Source organism: Cynocephalus volans, chromosome 1, assembly GCF_027409185.1.
Source record: "Cynocephalus volans isolate mCynVol1 chromosome 1, mCynVol1.pri, whole genome shotgun sequence".
NCBI lineage: Eukaryota > Metazoa > Chordata > Mammalia > Dermoptera > Cynocephalidae > Cynocephalus > Cynocephalus volans.
The window spans coordinates 222,285,814-222,303,234 of record NC_084460.1 but is presented as its reverse complement, the minus strand read 5'-3'; the positions used below and the strand labels follow the sequence as shown (position 1 = coordinate 222,303,234).

Sequence of the window (17,421 nt, the reverse complement as noted above, 5' to 3'; positions counted from 1 at the left end):
GTCTGCTTTATCGAGTGACATATCTGCTGCTTTAACTAGTAAACTTACACTTACTACCCATGAGGGCATATATCATTGCTTTGAATCCCATTTTAGAGATGAAAAAATTAAGGCTCAAAGACACTAACTTGCTCAAAAGTCCTTCTGCTACTATATGAGGTAGGCTAAATTTGAAAGCCACTCCTGATATCAAAGCCCTTTTTAATATACCAGGCTGCCTTTTGTAATTTACAAAGATTATTCAACACACAGAAAGGGTTAAGTACAAAACTGGCAAGTGCTGTCTCTCAGGTATTTCTTAGTGCTGTCCTGTGCATATGGACACCTGTGCCTTTTCAGCAGTCCATATATAACACACCACAAACAGATCAAGCAATAGCAAACAAGTGCAAAAGCAAACACTCATTAGCTATATCATTTTATGAAAACAAGAAAACCAAGAATAGTTAATACAACTTCTTAGATGATTTTGTTACATCTATACATGTCTCTGTTCAGAACAGTAATGGAAGGGCCAACCCCGTGGCGCCCTCGGGAGAGTGCGGCGCTGGGAGCGCTGCGGAGCTCCCGCCGCAGGTTCGGATCCTATATAGAGATGGCCGGTGCGCTCACTGGCTGAGTGCGGTGCAGGAGACACCAAGCCAAGGGTTGCGATCCCCCTACCGGTCACATAAAAGACAAAAAAAAAAAAAAAAAAGGAACAGTAATGGAATATATTCTATAACACATGCAGGTATGGTAACCCTTCACTTCAAGAAGTTGCAATGCAGTGCATCAATATATTCATTACTAGTGACAGCACCACAAATAATAATGGCCCCAAACAGTCCCTAGATAATAAAACTTCATGATACTCAAATATCAAGGCTAAGTTCTTGATCGATCTCTTTTGTCAGTAGCTTTTCTCTCCTACTGCAATTAGCCATCAGACATCTGTTTCACTAGGTCATGCAATAAAGAATCTGACTCGACAAAAACACAGCTCTCCAAAATCTGTATGAAAGAGTAGTAGAGTCAATTCATTGTGCTTAGTGTTAAATCTGGTGTGCCTGGAAAAGAAATTTCTAATTTAAATATGAAATCACCCACTTTTCTTGACCGCCAAGGCCTATAATATTACTGCCCAAATTAAAAACCCATAATACTTTTCTACTATGATTTTACTATTTTATTTGTTCTATATCTTAACCCCCAATGTGGAGAAGCCCTAACAACATATTTTTTTTAAAACCCTAATGTTTTCTGGAAAATAGTGAATTTATGTTCTGCTTTCTATAAAATGGACATCCAATTATGTCTTCCAATCTGCCTTACTCTAGGAAATGCACAAATGTGATTCAAGAGGCAGCTGGAATATAAATACTGTGACTTAAAACTGAATTGAATTATAATAAAAACAAAATATTTTTGCTTGATTTCTGATAATTCAAAATGGCTATTTAAGGGATGGGTTTGAAGGCTTAGGTCTCTATTAAAAATTATCTAGGGAAATTTACAGTGACATCTTTTAATAAATACTTCTATCATAAACATAAGCTATTCAAAGGTCATTAAACTGAAAACAGAATTGTGCTCAAGGTTGAGATCTTTCTTTTTAAGACAATTCATTCTATGCCTCAGAAAAACTCATCTTCAGTTGTAAGATTCAAAATGAGAAAGCTCTTAGCACAGAAGTCAACAGAGGATTTATAAGGAACTAAGACATTCTCCAAAATCTACAATGCTGTTACTGCAAGACAAGCTATTTCTATAGCATTTCTCAAAAAAAGGAGAAAAAGTATTTAAAATCTGTTTCTCAATAAGTGATTCAATAATCCAAGCTTTAGATTCAGATATTCAATTCATCAGAAGTCTTACTTTTATATAACCTTTGACCAGCATAAGCCTGAAATCTGAAATCTCCAGCAGCACTTGATTTCCATGTTAGCCCATCCTATAACTTTAAGTACTAGTATTGATTTTTCTTCCCTGGAAATAAGTGGCTCTCTACAGCATAAAATAATATTTCTATCTCATTGACATAAAAAGCTTCCTTGGCTTAATAACTCCCTTCACAATGATTTCAGCTAATTTACTAAAGAAATCACTAGATACTAGGGGTGCTTGCCACTTTTCTCTGGATTTAAAATGAATAAACCAACTTCACTTACAAAAATGGCTTATTCTGGAATCCCCAGATTATTAGTTTTACATCCCTACAAAGTTAATGTCTTAGCCTGATGGTCATAGGAGTAAATGGTGTTAAATGTAACCTTTGATCTAAATAACGGGCATTTTTTTCCATGTCAGCAATAAGACTTTTATAATTACTACCATTGATTGCAGTGAAGCAACACCCTTAACTTCTTTAAGAATGTTGGCCATTCATCTCTGACTCTGCATAAAATGTACTACAAGGAGAACAAGTTTAATAACTTATTTTCTAATTCTCCATATTACTGTTACTAAACATTTTGACTCTTAATTACAACACTACTGGGGCTTTCTGCACTGTACTTTTTGCTAGACCCATCACTTACGTTTTCATTTTCCACTAAATTTATTGCTAGACTATAAAGTAACATTTCTACCCTAGGTGGGATTTATAATCATTGAGTAGTTTTTATTTTTGGCACACTGAATAGCTATAAACCTGCAGTTACATCCTTTCACCACTAGATGGGGATTGTGCGCAGGTAACGTGAAATGGAGAGTGCTGTCTAAAGTAGATCACGCTGGTCACTGGGAGAGAACGATGAAGGAGAAGACACAAACAGCGAGATGTTAAGAACAGATTTTGATTGGATTTGGCAAAATTGCAGGAGCAAAACTGCCCATAGCAAAAGCTCAGAGTACCTGTTAATTGTCAATAAAATGACACTGTTTCAATAAGTGAAATCTCTCCTAATAATCCACTTCATAATGAAGAGGAGGAGGATTAGCAAGTATGGCAAGCAAAAACAATAAACATAAAGTCAGGTGCTAGCTGGTTACATGCAAATTATTCGACTTCATGCAAGCTGCTTAAATTCCTGAGACTCGGTTTCTTCAACTGTTAAAAAAAAAAATGGAAGAATCAGACTAATGATAACACTACAGGTGGCTTAGGAAGTACTTAGTTCCCCATAATCTTTAATAGGAACCTCTAAAACATCCCTAGTAATGCTAGAACATTGATTTAAAAGGTGTACTTGTTAAGAAAAATGCAGCTTCATCCCTAACTTTTTCTCTAATCAGGAGGGCTTAAGCCCAAGATTTTTTAAAGCTTGGGATCTCATTGTATGCAGTAGCTTTGCATGGGCAGGTGATATACTTAGATGCATGAACTAGTAGAAACTATAATTAAAGCAGATAATCACAATGTGAAATATTGACTATGTACATACACTTAATATCATTGCTTATTTTAGGTAATAAAATACACAACTTCTTACAAAGTTATTTTTGTTAAAATGTGATATTAATGCATATTAATGAAATATATTAATCTGATTTCTAAGAAAATGAAGTCGGAAGATTTCCAGTTTCTCAAAAGTTAGAGAAGTCGTTTCCCTGTACAAGGACTCACTCTACTGGTGACACAGAGAACATACTTATTCTGACATTTTGTTAATAATGGGATATTTTCCACAAACACTAGAGGGCAGGGTTTTCACTACAAAACTCAGTGTCATTTATATTTGTGTATATATATTCAGTTGTGTATATACAAAATGTATTGTCTATTTATTTTGTATAGACACACAATATTTTTGTATTTTATATACATATTGATATTCATGTGTATTTATACAAAATATGTTTTGTATATATATATTTCAAAACTATTTTTAGGACTGTATAAACAAGTACATAATCTAAGTCTGATCTAACATTATATTAAAACTGAAAGACTAAACACACTGAAAATTGAGATCCTTCACTACTGGTTCTAGCTTAATAAAAAATACAAAGATAATTTTAAAAAAATAAGTTAAACGCTCTCAGAATTGCAGATTTTTAAGAGAACACTGAAATGTTTTTCTCTAACACCAAAATCTTCTAACATTTATGAGGCTTATGAATTGTGGTGGAGGTGGTGGTGGTGGTGGAAGAGAAGCTGAGAGGGAAATGACATTCCAGGAAGACAGGCAGAAAGAGTAAAGTTATGAAATTTCAAAATTACATAGTTTATTTGGGGGATGTCAGGTAATTTGGTATGTGACTACAATATAAGACTCATTGGGGAAACAACTGAAGATGAAGTTAGAACAGAAAGATACAGTCATTTGGGGAAAAATCGTTATACTAATACTTAGGAGCTAAACGTTATTTCGAGGGCAATGGTAAAGCCACTGAAGACTTTTAAAAAAGAGAGATTGTGTATTGTAATGATGAATAAGCTAATATACTGATCTAACTGCCACATGTTGTATACAATTATTAAATGTACCCCACATGTATGTATAATAAAAAAATGTTCTTAAATAAACAAGAGAGAGCTGTGACTAGATCTGTTTTTAGAAACACAGCAGGATACAGGGCAAATTAGAAGAGTGAGATGGGAGGTTACTCACCTCACCTTGGTGGAGGTAAAAACAAGGAGTCAAGTATGCTAAGCCACTGCTGGTGCAAAGAGGAAGCCTTCCAACAACATTTAAAAAGGCAGGAAAGACTGGACTTGGTGCAGGGATAAATACAATGGATAATGGTTTCAAGCCTTGGTAAGCAGGTGGATTCTGAAATCTAGGTAGCAAAATCTACTAAATAGCTGGAAATGAAAAGCTGAAATTCAGTGAAAAAGTGAGATAGAAGTAAAAGAAAAAAATGAGATTAAGTTTTTTTCTGACTTAGGAAGTCTCACTACATTAGACTCACACCCCTTGTTAAAGTAACTGATGTCAATAGGCACCAAAATACTAATTTGAACTGACTACTATATCACTTAACAAAACAAACTTTCCAACTGAATGATACCCATGTAAACTATGGGGTGGCACTGCACTATTATGCATAACTCTGTCAATTTAGATTAACTAATAATTTTTCCATCTTGCACACATACACAAATTTATTGGCAAGTATATAATTTATGTTCCATATACAAATAGAGATTTATTAAGACATTTAAAATATATACATGCATACACGCACACACACGTACACACACATATACTCACATTTCATTTGAAGTGAAGCCAAAATTTTTAAAGATACATTTATAAAACAGAAAAATATATGGGCACTGACTAAGAATGAAAGCCAGTAGTTCCAATGATTATTCAAAACTTATAATAGAGTCCCTCAAATACTTGTTCTTATCTTAACAACCTGTGCATGAGGTTAGCTGGAGATAGTAGTAATAACAATAATCCTAACAACTATAACAATATACAAAAATTTAACAAGTCTTTACCAATCCTCAACCCTCATCCTCATTTGTAGAATAAACTAGAGATCTTAGATGCTCTTATTTGAATTTATATTTAAATCTAGAGCTTTCCTGGCATGAGTATACTGGATTAGAACACTGCCTACTGAATTTTCTGAAATACTTCAAAACACAGAAAACACAGACCAGAGAAACCCAGTACTGTTCCACTTTGACAATCATCCAATCTGATCTAGATATATAAATTGGTTGCCACAAATGCTTACTATTATTACACACAGTTAAAATCCTGAGAAAAAGTCCAATCCAATTATTAAGTTATAAAGCTTTCAAACTGTTGACATTAATTTTGCCTTCACAAACTGTTTTAAAATAAAATTCTATCCCCAAAGGACAAATAGTCAAAGTTTCTCAGTTCTTAGATAATTCCTTGAATTTCTTTTTTAAAAAAAACTGCATTATCTAGACATGGGATTTAAAATATTCTCCATTATCTAAAGGCTGAGCCTACAAGCTCAAAAACCTTGCGTCATTTGTGTTTTATAAATTAAAGACTAGAGTCTCAACAAGTCACAAATAAGCAGCCTCTTGCTTCTATTTTAGTATTCTTAATAGAATTGGAACGGGTTAAAAAAAAAAAAAGCAAGAATAATCAAGAATACTTACTTGAACCTGGCAGGTGAAAGAGGAGTAGGAGGAAACATTCCTGGTTCAAAAGAATCAAAATAAGTCACTGTCCAAGAAAAGCTGCAACAGGAGAATCCGGCAATTAGGGATACTATAAGCAGAGTCCAGAATCCTTAATGGGAAGAGAGAGGGGGGCAAAACTTAATATCAACACCAAAATATTTAAGTTAAACCAATATTCTCATGTGCAGATGATCACATGTATTTCTGATCTTCAAATTATATGTAACCAACATTATAATAAGAGATTTGAGCATAGTATAAGCCAACCCACGTAGAAGCATAAATTCCTAAAGCACTAGAAGTCATATCACTGAATATTTTAATTAAATTATTATTTAATATGCAGAAAGGAGAGCAAATTCAACTTAAGAATATGTCACCTTCAGTTTTATAAAATTCAACTATAGAAAAAAGGTTAAGACATTTCACTTTTAGATGTCTTTATATTTTTAACTTCATGAATCACAGCTTACTGTCTTAATACTTAGTAATAAGTGATTTTATTCCACACCATGCACTTTTGACATATGAATCAATTTTGGAGTATCTCCTCTTCAGAGTTTTCTTATAAACATTATAAACCTAAACTGATTCTTTAACCTTGCTCAGTATATGAACAAAAATTGAATCCCAATTTACAAATGGGTTAGAATCCTCGATTTTATTTGCAGTCAATTTGGAACTGCATTTTCTCACAGAAATCAAGTTAAAAGCACGGTATTATACTGGGCTCAAGAAAAGGGAAAAGGTTTGAATAGGACTGGGGTGGTGGGTGGAATAAGCAAAAGTGCCAAGACAAAGAAATTAACTTGAAGATTTGTAAATACTTATCATAGCCCATTAAGGATATTTAAAGGATAATGACTTGTTCTTTTTGAGAATCTAACTCCATGGTCATAAATAGTTATAGGAAGACTAGGAATATTGATATTTAAGTGGCAAACTCTTCTTAGTAAGGAATACGGCTGTATTTTAATGTCAAGTTTTCAAAATTCTTTTATAAATTAATTCACTTATTCATCCACTGAGCCCAATATATTGAGGGGCTACTATGTGTTTGTTACTACGTTAGGTAATAGTGTAGAGTGGTGAACAAAAAAGAAAACATTGCTGTGTTCCTGGAGTAACTGTAGTAGGGTAGAAAGAAAATAAACATGCAAATAAATTAATAAATTAGATAACTACAGATTGTGATAACTGTTTTGATTAAATATTATGTTACCTCTCTAAAGATGTAGTATCAGAATTCAAATTGAGAATGTGAACACTTTTTCTTGGAAGAAAAAAGCTAATTCTAAAATTCATATGAAATAATAAAGCAGCAAAGTCAAAGGAAGACTAGTCCTACCAGATGTCGAAACATATTATAGGACCTCAATACTTAAAACAGTTGCGACTGATACATGAGCAGACAAAAGGATAGAGCAGAATATAAAGTTTAGAAGGCAGCCCAAATAGGTTAATAAAAAATGTTACTGATCCAATGGGGTGACCTAGAAAAAGGAAAAAAATTTGGATCCATATCTGACACCCTACACCAGACTAAATTCTAAAAGCATCAATGATCTAAATATAAAAATAAAATTGTAGAAGGAATCACTGGAAAAGTTATTTACAGCCTTGAAGAGAGAAAAGTCTTTCTAACCACGATACAAAATTCATGAACCATGTAAGATCCATAAATTCAACTAGATACACACACACACCACTAAATCTGCACGGCAAAAATCAAATCTCAAGTCAAATGACAATGTTTTAAATAAAATATGTTTGTAACTTACAGTACAAGGGGGGAAATCATTTGTAATAAGAGAGGATTCCTAGAAACCAGTAAGAAAACCAATTGCTGGTTTTGGACCAGCAATGCAAAACCCCAAGACACAATTAGGCAAAGAATGTGATCACAAAAAAGTATTATAATGGATGCCAAACATATGAAAAGATGCTCAATTCAATTATCATTAATAATTAGAGAAATTAGGTATCATTTTTCGTTATAATCAATTGGTAAAAATCCAAAAGGCTGACAACATTCTCTGATGCTGAGTCTGTGAATAAACAGACTCTTCATGCATGGCTGTTGAAGGAGTAAACTGGTATAACTTCTATGCAGTGTAATTTGGAAGTATCTGTTGAAATGATACATGCATATATCCTTTAATCTAGTAATTCTACTTCTAGACATTTGTCCTAAAGATACACATACGTATAGAATGTAGGTACAAGATTATCCTCTGTAGCATTGCTTATAATAATAAAGACTAGAAACAACCTAACTAATCACCAGTGGAAGTAGAGGACTGGCTAATTAAGTACACCATATGGAAACTTACACAGCTGTAAAAAAGAATGAGGATGCTCTTCGTGTACTGACATGGAAAGGTCCCCAAGATATACCAGTGAGCCAAAAAGTGAAGGTTCAGAACAGCAATAAAAACTTGTATAAAAAAAAGGGAAATTAATGTACTATACACATTCATATGTGCATGTTACATATATGAAGAAATGAATATACATTTCACTTATTAATAAAAATTTCTGTAAGGAGAACATAGAAATTAACATTCGTTCTCTGTGGGGAGAGAAAATGAGTGGAAGGACAGAGAAGTTGTATCAAAATCTTTGCGGAAGTATATTCAAACTGCCTCAAGACAGGTTTACTAAGCCAACAATACTTAAATTGTGTGACCCACAACTCAGGAGTACAGGGAGGAGGGAAAGGTTTACAACACTAGAGAATGACTTATAAATTAGCAAATTTCCTGGCTACATAAAATGATCCAAAGAAGCCTTTATTTTAGCAAGAAGCAAGCAAGAAATACATGCATTGTACTGTTTGTAATCCCTGGGAAGCTCAGTAACAGAATGACAAAATTGCTAAAGTACAAACTCAGAGCAACTAAGCATTAATAAAAAGTGTGGCAAAGTACCTTTGAAAGATTAATGTAAATTTTTCTAATAGTACGCTTTCTTTTCCTTTTTAAAAATTCTTTTTGTTTCCTCTTCCTCCCCTTTAAAGAGATAATGGGCACTGTGTTAATTGCCCCAGAAGGATGTGGCAAAGCAGAAAGGAGAAGTAGCCTGAGTGTGTCTCTGGGTTTTATGTTGCAAAATACTTACAGAACTAGTACACAGATGTAATCATGGGTAGATAAATACAAAATGTCTGGACAGCAAAGATAACGAGCTCACTGGAGTACAGCTAAAATGTTTGCGTGGAACAGAGTGAGGCATTTATCTACAAGAGGTTCCACTGGTTTGAATAAAGCATGTTGTGTGTGTTTGCACCAACATGTATATATGGGGAGAGGGTGTAATGCTGCTGGCGTTTTCTGCCAAAGCCATCTAAAAGAGGCCACAAACCAACAGAGAGTATAGCTGTTTATCCAGGGTCAACCCTGCAGATGCCTCTGCCCTTAGTAAGGCATAGAAACTGCAGATGGTCACGTTGCTGGAAGTTGCTATATTTGAAAGGTCAGAATGAAAGATGTTTCAGCAGTAACTCACTTGAGTAAATGCCTTGAGGATGACACTGCACGTCCATCCCAATATCCTGGAACTGTATCAGCCTCTAGAACCTCTGCTCAACAGGGGATTGATTGATTGGGTGGACAGAACTCTAGTAAAAACTAAGGTACAACCTTCTTGCCAACCCAGTGAGTCTGGGGGTCAAAACAGAAATTATAATATGTAATGTACAACTACAGTTTATGCTTGGTTACATTGCTCTAAAGATGGGAGAAAATAATTTACATATTTATTTGAAGTTTAACATAACTTGTAAAGTCACCAGAAGAAAAGATGGTAATTAACTCAAGAAAAATCAAGTATCTGTGTTTGGGGACTGCTACATAATGACAGAACTTTTAGATACTTAAAAAGACACAAAATAACATTTAAAAATAACAAATTTGAAACTCTCTAAAGCCCTCAAACTTTTTCACCAAGTTCTTTTAAAGGGTACCTGTCAAATTCACTACAAGAATATTCTTGAGTTTTTCTTAAATGACTGCTACTCCACAATCTTAAGTGCTTGCCTCACAGTAGGCATTTTAATTATTTTATAATATTCATTTTGAACTAATCAAAAGTTGCATTGGTGATAAAAGTCAGGTCACAATGATAGGGCTAAAATAAGTATATTGTAACACTGTGGTCTAGATGTGCTTATGATTCTGAAAAATCACTCAATTCATTTATGAATAAATAGAAAAGCTATAGAAGTTGACAACTCCCAACAACTAAACTTTTTACAAGTCAGTATTTCCCGAATCCTGGAGATAAAAATTTGAAAACTAGTATCTTGTAAACCCATTTTACTAAGAATCCACAATTTATAAAAGGATATAAAAATGAAGGCATATAAAAATGAAGTTAAACTCATCTTTCCCAATTCTATTCATAAAAGCAATTAACTACTGTTTATTGTTCATCTTTCCAAAAATTAAAGATATCTACGTAATTTAGGTAGATATAAAGCTAGCTACATACACATCTTGTCAGCTTATTTCCCATAAATGGAATTCTCACCAGAAAAATTGTTCTACATTTTTTTTTTCACATAAAATTCTATGTTGGAGATCTTTTTTAGTACACATAGCCTTAGTTCTGTTGCATATTTTTATTATTCCAGTTTTTCACTATTAAAAACAATGCTACAAGTAACAGTCCTACACTTCAGTGTACAGTTGTACAAGGGTATCTGTTAACAAATTTCCAGAGGGAGAACTGCTGTCAAGGTATTTAAATAAATATACACATCATTCTTTCTTCCCTACAACTCAATTTTCAACAGATTAAAATGATGGAAATTCATCTTTTCCATCAATTGGAACATCTTAGACTCAACGTTTTCACCTAAAGCAAATATAAGGGTGGGTAGAAATTTCCTATTCCAATCCCTTTGCTAAAATTTTATATTCAAAATATACTTCTAGGTGTGTATTTCATTTTGATTCTTTTTCAGAATAAGTTATTTTGGTTTCAGGGTATATAGTTGCTTTCATAAAAATATGCTAGAAACTTTCTGTTTCTATAAAATCTTCCAGCAGGAGAGACATATATTCTAAATATTTTCATTTTGTTCAGCAGTTTCAAGCTTACAAGGATGACGCAACTTTCAGAAGTTTGATGAAGTCAGATGTGGAGAAACTAATTTGCACATATTATATGTAAGCAGAAAAGACCAGGAAAAAAACTACCACGTTCTCAATACTGAGAAAGTTTTATCATTAAAGAACAGTTATGTAGTCAATCACACATCCTTCATCAAACTTCTTCCTGCCATAAGTAAACAAGGGGATTAAATGAGACTACAAACTGGTAATTTCCAAATCCTGTTTTAGTGTTTCTGACATTTGAATGTTTAAATAAAGCTCGCATACTTATACCAGGAAATACAATGCAGTAATGAAAAAGGAAGATCTATGTATACTGATACAGAATGAACTCCAAGACATTTTAATAAAGCTGCAGAATACGCCTATAGTTGACTCAAGTTATATTTTTTCTACAACAGTGACAAAATCTTGTATTTTGAATGACCAAACATAAGTAAATGAACAGGAAAAGACACAGGTAGATTAGTGGAAACTGTTACTTTAAGTGCTGGAATTTTTTTCCTAGTGAGATTATATTACTTACATAATTAATGTATTTTGTGAAAATGAATATGAAAATCTAATACTCAGGTAACTCTAAAAGTTGTAAAACCTGTAACCAGCAAGCTACTACTAAAAGCTTAAATGTACTCAAATACATAAAAATAGTTAATTTTTAAATATTTATGTACACAAATTTTCTCAGCTTTACCATATTCTATAGTTTTCTAACTTAAGAGGATGACAAGTACTTTATTTAAATAATTCGGTATCCTCTCCAAACTGGACAGTCCTGGACCTTCAAACTCCCCCCCCCCAATACAAAAGAAGAAAGTGGTCTTTCCGCCCCTGCTATTGCAACATGAACACAGTGGGTACATAGCAGCTACATTGATAAAAGACTCCACCCAACTGCCTGCCCACTGCAACCAGCATGTAGCTGCTCCACTCCTCTTCTTGCTGAAACAATTGAGGAAGCGGAAGGACATTCCACAGATGGAGTGACTGAAATTTGAAAAACAAATAACACCTGAAGTTCCCAACCCCGGTAAATCATTAAATTCACATGGGAAATTAAAAAAAAAAAAAAATTATTATGGATAATTTGAAACATATTAAAAAGGTGAAAAGAGTGCAATATACTCCCATGTACCCATCACCCAGTTTTAAACAATTAACTCACGGCCAATCCTGTTAAATCTATACTCTTCTCTGAAGTTTGTAATGTTTAGCATACGAGGGAAAACAGTCTTCACTATTTATCATCTAGGTCCAATAGGCCTTTTTTATTTCCTTCAAGTCATTTGATGAATACAGAAGAATAAAAAGAATCAGCCACAATGTATATCGACAAAATAAAATTAAAAATAAAATAAAATAAAAAAAAAAAAGAAGAATAAAAAGACAGTGAAAAAAAACTTTGTTGGAAATACAGCAAACCCAAATTATTTCCAATTTCCTTGGTGTTGAAGTTATGTACACCTCAAATGGGCATGTCCTCTGAGTGCAATTAATTGCTTACTAACTACATGCATGAATCTGAAACATATCCATCATGTAAATATCAATTCCAGAATTCAGTTACATCTCTAATTCGTTATAATTTATCATTACTTTTGCTTTTTCTTTTTGTACTTGCATCATCAAAACACAATGTTTGAAAGTTTTAAATTTTTCATGGCTTATTTTGGTGAAAACAAAAATCTTTGCTCTGTAATTTGCAAAACATTTTTTAGATTTATAAACAATTTAAATGATCAATCCAATGATTTTTCTTCCCTCTCTCTCCAATCACCTTTGTATAACACACTTGCCTGTATCATTTATCCACTTACAAACAGTATCAAACAAATTAGGGCACACAGATATCATAAATGATGAAAAAATACTGTCACACATCTTTTTAGCAAAAGAGAATGGTTTGTTTTTCTTGCCTGAAGTTCTTTCTGTTGAATGACTAACTGTATGAGAATACTACATTTTTCCTGAAAAGAGACAGATAGTAAATACTTTCAGTTTTGCAAGCCATAAGGATTTTGTCACAACTACTCAATTCTGCCAGAGTAGAGTGAAGGCCGCCACAGACAGTATATAAAGCAATGGGCAAGACCGTGCTACAATAAAACTTTACAGAAACAGGCAGGTCAGATCTGGCCTATGAGCCACAGTTGGCTGATTCCTATGCTAGAGGATTCCATTATACTTATTCTATTCTTTTTAGCATAGTTGAGAATAACTGATGAGTAATATTAAAATAATTCCTAAAATAATGAAATAACAAAATGTGATACATGAAAACAAAATCTCATTATGTATTTCAGATTTATAAAAGGATCTTGAAAAAAAAAAAAGTCCACAAAAGAATTTTTAAAAAGGGTCCAATAGACCAATATGGTAATTTTAAGATCAAATAAACTTTATCAAAAATATAGCTCAGTTTTCCTTATTCATTGGAAGACCCCTAAGTAAAAAGGCATTGAATTTCAATCCTTACAAACAGAACTGCTCAAAAAATTCAAAAACGAAAATGAGTCCAATGGACTCTTACTGCCCAGTAAAGCATACAGCCAGTTTAGTGACTTTGATTCAGTGAATAACGTAGGGTCTGTGATATTGCACATTCAAAAAAAGAAAATCACCAGGGCCTCAGGGCCTTTTTTTTTCCCCGGATATGTCAGGTTTGGGATGCACTAGACTAGTGGTTCTCAAAGTACAACACCTAAACTAGTAGCATCAGCATCAACTAGAAACTTGTTAGAAATGCAAATTCTTGGGCAACATCCCAGACTACTGAATCAGCCATTGTGGACCAGTTGAAGACCAGCAAAATGAATTTTAACAAGTCTTTCAGGTGATTCTGATGCCAGCTAACATTTGACTTTATTAACCTAAGAAACATCCCTCCCAACCACCAAAGTTAGCCACACAAACAATGACAAACCAGTTTGAGATTTATTTAGAGATCCTAATGTCTGGTTCATATTAGTGTAATAATTTAATGACTAATAATTTAGCTGCACGCTGATAATTCTTGCTAATAACCAATTGTTTCTGCTTTGCTACATCACCTAGACTATCTCACGGCATAAAAATTATAATATACAGTGTCTTGAGTTTTGGTTTAGAAGGAAGTAACATATTGATGCGTACAGCATAGTTGGGAATACTAGAGGAAATAACACAAAAAAAGTTTAAAAATTAATTGTTTTTGGCATACCGTAAAAGTTCAATAGTGTTATTGCTAATTGTTGATCATGTACTATTTACTTCTTTAAACTTAAATTTGTGCTTTTATTTAAACAGTTTTCCTGATTTGACCATCACTTATTGTACACTACTGATACTCAACTCCGTACCCCACAAATATGTATAATCGATTATGCTTCAATAAAAAAATTTTAAACTAAATTAAAAATAAGTTCTTATTTCTAGTTATGCTATATATTGTAGAAAATAGAAATAAAAAAAATTAAATACCACCTATAATTCTGAAACCAAGATAAGCTAACATTTTGATTGTACATTTTTATTCCTTTTTGGCTTCACTTTTTTGCCTTAGTCATTGCTCTTTTGATAATGAGTAGGTAATATACACAATTTTACAAAGATTGTGCTACAGAACAGGACAACATATCTGTGAATTTTTAGATGAAATACTTGCATTACCCCCACGCTGTTGCAGATAACACTTAAAAGATGCGGGCTAAAATTAACAAGGTTCACACAAATTCAGGGTTTCAAACATTTTTCACAGTAAGAAACTGAGTAAGTCTCTCAACTTGTGTCTTTGTAAGAGAATGAGTCACCTCCAACACACCTGTTCTCTTGGAAACTTTTACCATGTTTTCTAATATTCTATATAATGAAAGTATGATGGTAGGAGTCTCATTTTTGCAAGTAAAGAAATAACTGATGAACACTTCAAATGATCTGGCTTCATCTTTGACTGAATTCAGTGTAAGTCATTCATCTCTTCTCCGTAGATGTGCAGAAGCCTGGAAACCTCTCAATCATAATATAGGAAACTAAATGGGCAGCACAAAAACTAGATTAGCCCTTAACACTCCAATCTGGTCCTAGCCACAAAAGGTACTTGATGTTAACCAGCAGATGTTAAGGAATGACAGGCACCAAAGATATCAGGTTCAGAAGCTTCATAAGGCACTGAAAGAACTCCATAAAAGTCTCATACTACAATTTCTATATGGCATTGACTATTAATGAAAAATAAAAAATACTAGCCCTACATATTATAACAAGTTTTAGATCAAGTATTTTCTGCTAAAGCCAATTCTATTTCCCCTACCTACTTATTTCAGTAGTTATTTGCCTCAAATAAACAATCATTTTATTATACCTTGGGGAATAATAAGACTGGAGAAAAAATGCAAAGTTGGAAATAGGAATAAGTCTGTGAAATGTGATAAAACTTGAAAAAATGTGACAGATGCAAAAGCCAATGTGCAAAAATGAAACAACTCAGTGTTGTACAAGATTAGTGCAATCAAATTGACCTCAGAATAATCTTAAAGAGGAATGAATGAAATGTGATTTTAACTAAATAAACTTGTTTTATTTTATTAAGTTGCTTGAAAAATAGACTTACAGTATGATATGATTTGTAGGACAATTATACAAAGAGAGCCCACATGCTAAAAACTCTATAGTATCACTTCAATGCCATCCTGGGGAGTTTAGGGGAGATAATTTCCAAAACCAGCTGATAGTATCAATCATACCCTCCTGGCTGGACTATCTCACTAGTAAAGATGAACGCTATTACAGCCTGATCCTACTAGCTATTAGGACAATTAACTCCCCAAATGCTGGAACTATGCTTAGCAAGAACCTTTTTTTTAAAAAACTATAAACTGTTTTCCATAGATTTTGGGGAAACAAAGATGATAAGAGAACTGCCGTGTCTCAGCTCCTTTAAATGTTAAGTTCTTAACAGGCATTTGTGCTTATACTGTTTCTTGTTTATTTGTCATTAGTCAACTCTCAAGTACACCCTTGAATACATTTTTAAAAAATCAGTTTCTGGGCCTGCAAAAGTATTTCTCAATCTGTGGTCTGTTGACTACCTGTATCTGAATCACTTGTAAAAAATGAGCATTCATGGGCCCCACCCTGGGCTGAAACAAAACCTAGAGGAGCTTTTTTAAAGAAAGTCCCCAGTTGATTCTTACCCATACCAAAATGAGAATCAAGGCTATAATGAAGGGCTCGCCAGTTAGCTCAGTTGGTTAGAGCGTGGTGCTGATGACACCAAGGTCAAGGGTTTGGATCCTCTTAGTGGCCAGCCGCCAAAACAAAAACAAAAACAACAAAAATAAATAAAGGGACACGAAAATCAACTACAATGTATACTGAGAAGTTAGAAAAAAAAAAAAGACCATAACATACACTACAGCGACCTTGGACTAGGATTGAACTGCAATAAAAACAACTTGCAGTGTATAAAATTTTTATCAGTCTAGAAAGAGAACTCTTTCATGATAGAGTAGTGACTGTGCTCACGTTTTTTTTTCTAAAAACCAACCTACTTTTAAACAAAGAATCAAGACAATCTGCAATAAAATTTAAATGTCATTGCAATATTAAGATAACGGCATGTACAGGCAATAATAATTATACCAAAAAACAAAGGGTAATATATAAAACAATCAAACATTACATTTAGCTATGAGGTTTCCAGTAAACAAGATGAAATATATACAATGAAATCAGTTATCATCTGATAAAAGGCTGCATGCTACTTTTGCTGAACCTAATGGTTGACTTCAACAACAGCTCCTTATTAAAGATTCTGGGGTTGTTTCTTCATGTGAAAACTTTCCTATCAGTTGTAAAAAGGCAAGAATATAATTTCACAGGCATTTCCTCAGGGGTGAGCTAATGAAGTAATCTTTCTTGATATCTAAGTTAATTAACTCAGTGTTGATTTGGATGGAAGTCAAAAGTTTGAGAGAACTGGCCTATCTTTTCAACTATCAACTGTCTCAAGAGGACTTTTAACCAGAGACCAGTAGTCAATTCAAAACATTCTGTAAAGAAGCTAACGTATATTTTTCTCCCAAACAGGAGAGAATTCCAGCTCAGAACAATGTAAAGGCAGGTGTTACCAGAATCACCTCAACTTTTTAAAAGCTTAATTATCTTGGCACTGCTTCTCTGAAACAGATTTTTAAGGATCCTCTTCTGGTAGAGAAGGCTATTCTCTATCCACACATTATAATATATATTTGCTATAAATGTAAGTATGCTTACTTTAAAATTAAT

The 17,421-nt window shown here is 33.4% G+C and overlaps 1 protein-coding gene across 5 annotated transcripts in view; it reads right to left on the bottom strand.

Moving 5' to 3' along the window:
- The window catches only part of ARL6IP6 (ADP ribosylation factor like GTPase 6 interacting protein 6), a 52,941-nt gene that overhangs the window by 32,488 nt on the left and 3,032 nt on the right, over window positions 1-17,421 (bottom strand). For 3 of the 5 annotated variants that reach the window (XM_063080297.1, XM_063080271.1, XM_063080277.1), the window contains one exon: window positions 6,017-6,149. In XM_063080297.1, coding sequence (XP_062936367.1) covers window positions 6,017-6,149 — 133 coding nt within the window. Of the gene's footprint in view, window positions 1-4,661; window positions 4,744-6,016; window positions 6,150-17,421 lie in introns of those variants that run through there. The other 2 variants (XM_063080282.1, XM_063080287.1) reach the window with 2 other exon arrangements.